The following is an 11,417-nucleotide window of genomic DNA, read 5'->3' on the forward strand; positions in this document are numbered from 1 at the left end:
TAAGTCTAGCACATTCCCAATGGCCAGAAGGCTCCCTCTTGCTCCTTCCCAGTTCACGCCACACCCAGCCCCTCATCTGGGTTTCTGTCACGTTGCCTGTTTAGACTACAGCTGAGGCAATGCTTTCTCTGGGACAGCACCAACCTGAAGGTCTAACCCTTCATTGTAAGCCCTGGTTAGAGGAATTTATTGGGTTCCTTTGTCATACTCTAAGTGCCAGGAGGACGAGAGCCACACCTGCTTTCTCTCACCTTTGCTCTCCTAGAGCTCGCAATATGCACAGTTACAATACAAGAAACAGCTTATACCGAGGCTTCCTGATGCCGGAAACTACTTTGGGCATTCACCAGGCACTGGCTCTTTTAATCTTCGTATCTGTGGTACCAAGTGGGCATCATCATTATCAAACATCATGTGGAAGAGTAAACCAACTTGCCCAACGTCGTAAGGTGGTAACAGGAGGAGCTGTGACTCAAACCCAGGCAGCCTGAACCCAGACCCTGTGACCATCACCCTCATGAGCCTGTCAGAGGCCAAGAAGATGCTTTAATAAGTGGCTATAGTATTTCTTAATTTATCGTTTTTTATTTTACGTGTAGACATGTTCTGCCAGCATGCAGTTTCCACAGAGGGCAGAAGGGGGCATCAATCTATCAGAACTGGTGCCAGAGAAGGTTGTGAGCCACCATATGGCTGCTGGCAATGGAACCGGGTCCTCTAGAAGAGCAGTCTTTGCTCTTAACCACCAAGCATCTCTCTAACCTCATAGTATCTTAAACAAATGGCTTTGTGAGTTAATAAGAGTCTATAAAAGAAATAAGGGAGCACTTTCTCCCTATAAGGAGATCGACAAATAAAGAGACAAGAAGCGGGGTTGGGGATTTAGCTCAGTGGTAGAGCGCTTGCCTAGCAAGCACAAGGCCCTCAGTTTGGTCCTCAGCTCCGAAAAAAAGAGACAAGAAGCAGTTGTCTCTGCATAGGCCCAAGGCTGTCAGATGTAAGAGAAGCCCAGGCCATTCCTGGAATCTAGGGAGGACGCCAGCATTCAACTGCTTTAGTCACCCACCTCACGACCACAGCTCGGACAGCATAGGAAGAAAACACACATCAAAACATTTATTCTGTTCCAGGACACTGTCACCAGTGTGGAAGGAATGGCTGCTCAGCTCAGAGCCGCTCTGCTCACACAAAGTTCTGAGCGATGGCCAGCACCTTGGAATACTCTCCTTCCCTCCGGCGGAGGCTGGTGGGGATAGGTATCTTAATTCGAGTCCCCACAGGGTTGCCATTGTCCTCGATGAGGACCACGTTGTTGGAGTCAAACTTTGGAGTCATTCGGGAGCCAGGCATGCGGTGGCCCACGATGAGTGCTTTCTTCTTCTGCCCCCTGATAGCCAGCAGGATCTGGTCACCCACCTTGCCCACCCCGCTCTTGTTATAGACGTGGATGCATCGGGGTGGTCGGTGGTAGGGGGTGTTGCCCAGGGCGCTGTTGTCCACTACTCGGACCCGAGTCATCTTCTGGATTGCACTGAGGCTCCCAGAGGTGCTGAAGGGAGAGAAAAAGTCAGTCTGTGACAGAGATCTCTCTGGGCCTCTCGGAGGGCAGGAGGGTACGTGTCAGCTACATGCATATACACACATGTACACACTGAGCAGAGTGACCCAGGAACCAAGACAAAAAGTCAGGGATTGTGAAGTCTTAACTACCCACTTCCTTATTATAATGGAGAGCTTCTGAGACGATTTGCTGGCAAAGACCTGTAATCCTAGCACTCGAGAGGCTGAGGCAGGAGGATCACAGGCTTGAGGCCAATCTGTTACTCTCTCATGAAACTAAGAACCTCTATTGGGTACCAAGATTCCAAATTTTCTGTGATAGGAAACCTCAGGCAAACTTCATCTCCAGCCTTCGATTTCTGAAAGTTAAGGAGGGCCACAGGCTGCCTCACCCCGCCGGTCCTGCAGAACCTGCTTCCCAGGTCCTGCTTCCCTGTTCTCACAGAGTCTGGGAACCTGAAGAGTCTATTCTGAGGGAGCCCTGACACAATATGGCAGAAACTAGAAAGTGTCAAGGTAGCAGCTTTTTAATAGAGATGGGTCTTCCACATTGCCCCACTCCTGAGACCAAGTGAGCCTCCTGCCTTAGCCTTCGAACATGGGAAATAAGAGCACGTCTTCCAGCACGGCCACCCTCCCAACCCGCTTCTTTTCAGGGACAGAAAAGTATTAGGGGTAGATCCGGTCTTGCCCCCTTGGGAGTTCCATCTCCTACACACCACACAGAGTGAATTTTTCCAATGCGAGGAATTTAAAAGCCCCAGGACTGACAGGCTCAGAGCAGCACTCTGAGGAACTGGCAGGGACTGCAGGCGGACAGCTTCTCCACAGGCCACTCTTCCCTCACATCTGCCCTCACTCTCCCGGTGCTGACCCTGACAGCTGAGTTTCCTCTCCCATTCTAGTCGCCACAGGATCCAGCCAGAGTGGCAGGCTTATCCAGGGTCGTGTCTTGAGAACCAGACGTTAAGAATTACCTGAAGCAGCGCTGGCTGACGGCTCCTCTGACATAGGCAAAGGAGCCAAGGAGCCCAGTAAAGACGGCCATGGGGTCCCAAGATGGCAAACCTGCGAGAAAAGGGACAGAGGCTGTTTTCTCTGGGGACCTGTGTGGGAGGACACAGGAGCACAAGGTCATCAGTCACTAAACAAGAATCTTGGTGTTTGAGAGATACACGGATGATCAGACAGAACTCCAGCTCCCAGTTCTGCTGAGTCACACTCCCCGCAGGTCAGCTCTAACAGACCAGCACAGAGAACGCCCACCGCCCTCAGCTTCCCCAGGAAAACGGAGTCCTTCCGCATACCCGAGTTAGCCACGACTTCCCAAGAGGGCCGAGAAAGTGAATGCCATTTCTCTCCTGACACCAGCACGCCTTCTAAAAGTGCCACTTCAGCACCCAGGAAGAAAGTGGATTAGCCACGCCTGGAGGCACAGGTCTGTAATCCCAACTATTCTGGGTTGGAGGATCCACATTCCATACCTGGCCGGACAACAGAGTGAGCTCCCATATAAAAACTACTAAGTCAGGTATGATGGCTTATACCCGAAATCCCAGCCTGTGGAGGGCCTAGGCTGGAGAATGAAAAGTTCAAGACCTGTGAGCTACCTGGTGAGTTCCAGGCCAGCCTGGGCTACATGAGACCCTGACTCAAAGAAGACAAAACAGAGCATGGAGCTGGAGAGATGGCTCGATGGTTAAGGGCACTAGCTGTACTTGCAGAGGATCCTCTGGCCTCCTTGGGCACCAGGCACATACGTAGGCAAACACTAGTATACGTGAAACAAAAATAAATAATTTTTTTAAAGGGTTGAGAATATAGCTCAGTGGTAGGGTGCTTGCACACGCCCTGGGTTCAGCGCCTAGTGCTGAAGTGGGGTGAAAACGTTGATCAACTGAGCAGCTTCCTAAGCCGCCGGTCACGGATCACCCTTCCCCCAAATTCGAATGCCAGGGCACCTGTAGAGCCCAAGGTCGGTGAAGTAGGGCCAAAGCCATCCTTGCCAAAGCACTGACCAAAGTCTATATTTGGGCGAGTCTCCCCCACAGCATGGAAAAACATCCCCAGACAGGAAACAGCACTACAGCATCTAGGAGTCGGGAGTCCAGTTCCCACACGCGCGCGCACACACACACACACACACACACACACACACACACACACGCACGCACGCACGTTGAAAGGTCCTGAAGGGCAGGAGCATCACTGCAGCATGGTAAGGGATGCCATGGTAAGCCCGGTGGGGACCGGGCGGGGATCCCAGCTGTCCGAGGGCCAGCTCTTCCATCCAGACGCCCAGCTGCAGAGGGCACCGCTGGAGAGCCCCACAGAGCCATGCCTGTGCACTGGAGTATTTACACACAGCTTTCTTCGTGAGGCTTCAAGGCGCCACAGATAAGACTATTTAATAAAGGTGGTGGGGAGAATTCACCGCTCACTTCCATGTGCCAGCATTCCACAAATGCCAGGCACTTGGTGCCTTACCGCAAATCCCAGCACCTCAGTGTTCTCCTGGGGACACCCGTGAAGTGCTGGGCTACTCTACAACTTGAAAACAACCTGAAGCAGGTAGCAGCTAACCCAGGGACCCGAGCACTGGACACGTGAGCCCAGCTTAGTAGCTCCTGGGCAAGTCATTCCACTGTGAGCCCAGGCAAGAGCCATGCGGTGGGCCCAGCCCAGGCTGCGTACCTGCCCCTAGCTCTCTTCTTCCCATCTCACTTCAAAGATGACGAGTCAGGCACAGAGACTTTTAGAAATCTACATAGAGGGGTTGGGGATTTAGCTCAGTGGTTAGAGCGCTTGCCTAGGAAGCGCAAGGCCCTGGATTTTGTCCCCAGCTCCGAAAAAAATAACCAAAAAAAAAAAAAAAAAAGAAATCTACATAGAGTCTCACAACGAGCCCCGGCCTCAGGCCCTCTGCACCCCTAGACTCTGAGTTGCTGGGTCCCTCTGTTCTCTTGAACTATTGTTGAGGCAGTTATATCACGCCACATTCTAGGCTAAATGGCACTGTCACCTCATTAACTCATGGCACTACAGCACACACTATTGACCTCTCCCTCTCCCCTCCCCACGAGGCCAGAGAATTTAAGTCGGCCACGGTGATATGGCTGAGTGACAATCTGAACCACAGTGACCAGCTTCCTGAACTCTCACACTTACTCAAGCCAGAGTAAGCATGGCAACAGTAAATATTAGTATTTCTCCAACTGTTAACAAACTCAGGTTCCATCAGGAATACTGACATTTGCCAGGTATGGTACATGCCCTCAATCCTTGCACTCAGGAACCCTGGGTAGAGTTTGGGGCCAGCCTGGTCTACAAAGCAAGTTCCAGGACAGCCAGGGGACTACAGATAGACCTCCATTTCAAAAACCAAAACACTGACATACGTCCACGTTGACCCTAGGCTCCTCACTGCTGCTGAAGGACCTGAAATACCAGGTGAGGAGGACTCCCTTCAGTCTGACCTAAGGTTCAGCTGTGCCCTGCACTAGGACTGCACCCAGGCCCTTGACTGTGTCTGGAGAGCACTTAGTGACTCCCACCCCTACCTAAGGTCTAAAGAAAATCTGTGGTGTAGGTAGCAAGAAAAGCTCATGCTCTGTGTATAAAATGTGTACAAACTCACATCTGTGATGGGAAGCCAGCCTGTGGCGTCAAACCCCAGCTAAGCTGTGCCCGCCAATGCCAGCAGGCCCTCAGGCTCACTCCCAGAGATGAGCCCCTGGCTATTCCAGATGAACTGAATACAGCCCACACTGTCGATCCTGAGGTCACACGAACCTCGCCTCTGCCCCGGGCTCTTAGAATGTTAGACCCCTTGCTGCTTACTACCCCAAGTTCAGAAACTTAGGACACCTCAAATGGCCACAGGTACTGGGAAGGCACAAAGCCTACAGAGAAGGCTTCAACATTTTTCGTGTGACAGTGTTTCTCTCTGTAGCCGTGGCTGTCCTGGAACTCACAGAGATCCACCTGTCTCTGCCTCCGAGCACTGGGAGTAAAGGTATGTGTCACCACTGCTCAGCCTCGACTCTCTTAACTGACTACTTTCAGTTTCTAAGGTACCGACTGTGACATCTGACCTCAACTGCAATTGACTTAGCGGCCGGAAGGCACAGTCGCAGACACTCACCTGCTTCTCACACGCTGGGAAAAGATCTCATGTCCAGAAAAACAGTAGGAGAGCAATAATAAGATAGGTGCCCCCCCCCTCCACATTGATGAGACATGGGGACTTCATAGGGAACCAACCCCTCTAAGGGCCCCCTGGTGCCAAGATGGTGCTAGTGGTTGGGGAAGTCCATGCTTTGTCTGCAAGGCCCGGGAAGTACATCCCAGTCTAGTGTGAACACTGTCCATCCATCACTAAATAACTGCTTTGGATGGGGGTCGGGGGTTGCCATGGGCAGCAAGGGATTTCAAAGAACTCTTAACAGGCCCTTGTGTTACCTGCTAGCATGAGCCCATCCTGTAGACAGGCTCTGAGACCCTGGCACGCAGAATGCTGTGTGTCTCTTTCTAAGCCTTGTGTTTGCCCAGATGGTCCTCAGTATTTCTTCTATGACACTCATTTTCATGGAGCCAGGTTCCTGGGAAGATTCCAGTGCCAGAGGTGGCCTTTCATGTGACTTTCTGGTCAACTCAAAGCATTATCTTCCCATTTCAGAGTGTGATCCCCACCTTTCCTTCAAAGGGCAGGAGGGCAGAGATGATTTCGTCCACCCGAGATGCAAGCCCCTTTCCTATCTTGTCAAACTCGCCATCACGCTGCAGAGTGGCGAGGCATGCACTAGGCTCACCCACACACCTCCCACTGGAATGGATGCTCCCTGGGGGCAGAGACCAGTACCTGCCCTGCTTAGTACTCTAGGGTGGACAGCAGCTATCGGCACATGGCTACAGCTAAGGGACTGTCAAACAGAGCCTAGACTTTCCATGTGTGTTTGTGTGATTTGACTTCTTTCTTTTTTCTTTTTTGTTTTTTCAAGACAGGGTTTCTCTGTGTAGCCTCGACTGTCCTGGAACTTGCTCTTTAGACTAGGCTGGTCTTGAATTCAGAGATCCACCTGCCTCTGCCTCCTGTGTGCTGGGATTAAAGGCATGCACCACTATGCCTGGCTTGACATTTTTATGTATCCAGGCTTCTGATGTCTTAGAGCAGTAGTTTTCAACCTGGGTCATGACCCCTCTGGGGTCAAATGATTTTTTTTCAGAGGGTTTGCCTAAGACCATTAGAAAACACAGATATTTACATTATAATTCATAACAGTAGCAAAACTACAGTTATGAAGTAGCAATGAAAATAATTTTATGCTTGGGGGTCACCACAACATAAGGAACTGTATTAAAGGGTCACAGCATTAGGAAGGTTGAGAACCACTGCTTTAGAGGGCTTATTTTCAGTTAGTTGGGTCTGGTGGATTTTTGCTACTTTTGATACTTAGGGCTAGAAGAACAACCAAGGAAGCACCTAAACTTGGAATGCTTTGGGTGGGGGGAGCACGGTTACTTGAGGATGTTTATTTACTACTGTGTGACTGCCTGTGTGCCTGCTGGTGCCCGAGTTCATGCAGAGGGCAACTGTGGAGTCAGATCTCTCCTTCCCCTTTTACAGGTTCTGGGAAGCAGACTCAGGTTCTCAGACTTGTGCATAAGAATGTTGTTGCTTAGCGGAGCCATCTTTTGCAGGTATTACTTGGGTTTTGAATTTCAGTTACAAAGTAACCAGCAAAGTGTCTCCCTATACAATTATGCAGTACAACGGGCATACATTGTTTCCAAGCCAAGCCTTCCGGCTCGCACCTTCTATGCCAGCACTCTGGAGGACAGAAGCAGAGGGGAATCACCTTTAGCCTGGGAATTCTAAGCCAGCTTTACTTTACAGAGACCCTGTCTCCAAAAATAAACAAATAAATCATGTTACACAGGAAAAGGCAAAGGCCTGGCCACTCTGAAGAGTCATAAAAGACCACCATGCTCCCATACAAATCCTTCTCTTCATTTTGGCCCAACAAATACTTGTATTTGTTGCTTAAACACTTGTCACTGTCTCCCTACTGGCCCACTTTCTTTCTCTTTCAGGAGTTTATTTTGTGTGTATAATTTAATCTCACACAAGTCTAACATGTTGCAACTCTCAAAGTATCCCCGCCAGAACACCGTCTTTGATGATTTCATCCCTTTGGATCCATTGGAAACGGGAAAACAAATAAGAACGGGCACCTGCTGAAGGAGGCGGGCCGGTGAGGGCTTGCATCATTTTGCAGGTGGAGGAATGAAATCAGAAATGGCACCACTGCTTGCCACTCCACCCAGGTTATAAGGCAACCCAGTCCAGACCAGAGCTCAAACTTGTTCCTACCCCAGTATACTCTGTAAGGCAGGGGAATGCTTCAAATGTAGTTCTACCCACTAAAAACGTCACCAAAACCAAATACAAGTTCAAAGTCAGCCTGGGCTACATGATACTGTGTCAAAAAGAAAAGAAAACAAACAGCAAAACAACCAAGGCCAGGCGTGGTGACTCATCCCATAGTCACAGCATTTGGGAGGCAGAGGCAAGTGGCTGTTCTGAGTTCAAGACCAGCCTGGTCCACATATTGAATTCCAGGCTAGCCAGGGCTACACAGTAAGATCCTGTCAACAACAATAATAATAATTCTTATTATTATTTAAAAATTGCTAATTATAATTACATTATTAATTAAATTATCATCATCATCATCATCATCATCATTATTATTATTATTATTATTATTATTATTATTATTATTATTAACCACAGCAAAGCAGAGGCCGATCTGACTCACCTGCCCAGGTGTGAGCTCTCCCGGCATCACTACCAATGAGCAGAGCTCCCTTTAATAACTCCCTTTAACAAAGATCAATTTCTACAACAGCTGCCACTGAACTTTTCTCAACTTGGTGTACAGTTTTTATCTTATGTTTAACTTTCTCTGAGGACTTAACTAAGGCAGTGTCAAGGAGCCAGGAATAAGAAGTCAGGTAGCCAGAGGAATGCAGGACAGCAAAGTCAGAACCAAAGAGGAAATGCTACTGGCAGGACTCATCTCTCAGCGCCAGCCACTCCTCTCTGAGAAGTCTGTGACCTTGTAATCACTTCTCCAGGTCTCAGTGAATCACAGACCAACAGGGGTCACTGGGAACAGTAAAGCCGCTTCGATATCAAAGTGATTTAGCTTCATTTAGGGGAGAGACCACTCCAGTTGGGGAATCCTTCTGGTTTACAGAGTAAAACAGCTGGTGTCCTGTGCTAGGCCCAGGAAGAGTGGTCTCACTCCTCTATCACAAGGCTCCCCTCCTCCCTCGAAAACCACACAGTCCTCCAAGTCTTCTCAGCTTAAAGGAGACACAAGAAAGTGCTTCCTGACCTTCTGAGAACATACATGATTTTTAAGTGTTTTGACAGGGGACCTCCTACTCTATTTCCCTACTGACACCTCCTCTGGGACCTCACCTTTTATAACCCAGAACAATATATGAGCCCTGAATCACAGCCCTTTCTTGAACACTGACTATAATTGTTAACATACCTATAAAATTATACTAAATAAACCTTCAACCTCTAAGATTGAAGACTGAAGTGGGGTGGGGTGGTGCACACATTTTATCCCAGCACTTTGGAGGCAGAGGCAGAAGGGTCAAAAGTCTCACAAAAACAGGCAAACCAATAAAATAAAAACCTATACTGTGGCTTCCTGAGGCCTTCCCAAGCTACCATAGAACCAAGTAACATAAACAATGGAAAAATACATTTAGGCAGGACCATGTGGGACAGTGGACATCACTGTCCACAACAGAGGAGCAGATCAAGGCAATCTTTAAAAGACTTTTTTTGCATTAATCTCAGAAAGTTAAACATAATCCTCCCTCTGGGGAGGCAGAGGCAGGCAGATCACTGAGTTTGAGGCCAATTTGGTCTACAGAGTGAGTTCCAGGACAGCCAGGGCTACACAGAGAAACCCTTTATCAAAACAAAACAAAACAAAACAAAAACCCAAAAACCAAAAACAACAAAACAAAAAATACATAGAAAAACTAAATAAATAAAAGTAGTTTTTAATGAAAAAAAAAGGATTTTTTTAAAAATATAAAACAGGTTATCCATTTTTACCCACAGGGGTTCTTGGATGTGTCTTTCCTGTGGGACTTTTTGCATAATTGTATTGATTTGGGTGTGCATTTGGGGAAAACTAGCAAGGCCCACTCCCTGGAACAATAAAATTCACTTTGAGCCCAAATAGCCCTGATGAGGGGCATCTCGGAGTCGGGGGTGGAGGGTCTGGGAAGCTGATTTGGGGACTTCTGGAGATCACTGGAAGATGTTTCTAAAATTCTACTACTTTAAAAAAATAATAAAGTGGAATTCGAGCTCTGGGTTCCTGAGTTCATCTCTCAAGTGGCATGCTATTATATGCCCAGAATCTTGGATGATGCAAAAGTCCTTAATTTTGTTTTTGGGGGGTTTGTGCCACCACTACCACCCAGCCCATCAAAAACTGTTTACTCAATACAGCTTCTCAGAACCCAGACCTACAGTCTCCTGACACTAGTTAGTCTACAGTGACAACCACTCCTCCATTTTTCTCTTACCACCGACAAAATGCTCCAGGTTAGGGAATTTGTATGTTTGGTTTGGTTTGGTTGAGACATGGTCTCAGGCAATCTCAAGCTGGCCTTGCACACCCAAAGCAGCTAAGGATGGCCTGGAATACCTGCCTACATCTGGGATTATGGTTGGCAAGCCCCCCTCAAGCTGAGGAAAGCAAGAGGTATACAAGATATCAATACTTTTCCAAACTTTTCTACAACACACAGAAACAGTATAAGACACCTAATACACTCCCACACCCTTGTGTCCCAAGAAAAAACACTTACTGTAAGCACAACACGCGCGTACTCACACGGCCATGATCTACTAAACTGATTTCTAAGTCACTCATGGGAGTGTCTGAAAGACACTTCAACAGACAAAATCTTACAGCTGAATATCCACATACTACAGACACACTGACCAGGAAGGTAGTGTCCAGCCGTGATGCAAGACCCTGGGTGCCACCATTTCCCAAGTAACAACAAGGTGACTGATCGCTACACAATCAGTCCCTTAACGTCTCAGCGTGTAAAGCTCACTGACTGCGTACAGTGGGAAGCAGTATTTCCTCTGTACCCTTTAAGACTTCGAAATTAAACAGGTGGTGTTTGTCCTGTCTTTGTGCTCGTGATGTGTGGTGACATACAGAAAAGGGGCGTTCTGCCTCTCCATCTCTCCAGTCTTAAACACTCCCTCCCCACTAGGTGAGGTCTTTGGTCAAAGAAAACAGGGAATCCCCTGGGCCAAAGGAGTCATTCAGTCTGACAGAGCGAAAGCAAGGACTCCCTCCCTCTTTACACCACAGAAGCTTCCAGCAAACTCATCTCCAGACCTAGCAGGAGAGAGAAGCAGATAAAACTGTAGGAGACGCGTCAGAGAAAGCGGTCTAAGCCACTTAGCCCAGGCTAGGCCGCAGCCACCATTCCCCGAGGCTCTCTCTAAATCCAGGACCTGGGTAAGCAGGTGAGCGCATCGGGGACCCGTGAGAGGCAAGAGGGTCTAGATCTGAGGCCTCGCGAAGGGTGAGAACCCTTCTCACTTAACCCCGGGTTTCCAAGGGGCCCAGTATGGCTTGTCTTCCCCCCATCCCCGACAGCGCCTCCCCCACTGCAGAGAAGAAACCGGAAGAAGTAGCGCGAGGAGAGCGAGGTGCCCCCTGATCCCCCATCGTACCGCGTTGACAGCCTGGGAATCTCCCGCCAAGGACCCCACTTGCAAGGCCCCGCCCTGT

At 48.8% G+C, this 11,417-nt stretch overlaps 1 protein-coding gene across 1 annotated transcript; it reads right to left on the minus strand.

Moving 5' to 3' along the window:
* Window positions 1–1,090: 1,090 nt before the first annotated feature.
* Mrpl14 (mitochondrial ribosomal protein L14) lies at window positions 1,091–11,415 on the minus strand. The gene is made up of 3 exons (XM_032900661.1): window positions 11,360–11,415; window positions 2,538–2,666; window positions 1,091–1,549 (listed from the first exon to the last, which is right to left on the minus strand). The coding sequence occupies exons 2-3, from the start codon at window positions 2,606–2,608 to the stop codon at window positions 1,183–1,185; spliced, it is 438 nt and encodes a 145-aa protein (XP_032756552.1). The 5' UTR covers window positions 2,609–2,666; window positions 11,360–11,415; the 3' UTR covers window positions 1,091–1,182.
* Window positions 11,416–11,417: the final 2 nt, after the last annotated feature.

This window comes from Rattus rattus, chromosome 4 (assembly GCF_011064425.1).
Source record: "Rattus rattus isolate New Zealand chromosome 4, Rrattus_CSIRO_v1, whole genome shotgun sequence".
Classification (NCBI taxonomy): domain Eukaryota; kingdom Metazoa; phylum Chordata; class Mammalia; order Rodentia; family Muridae; genus Rattus; species Rattus rattus.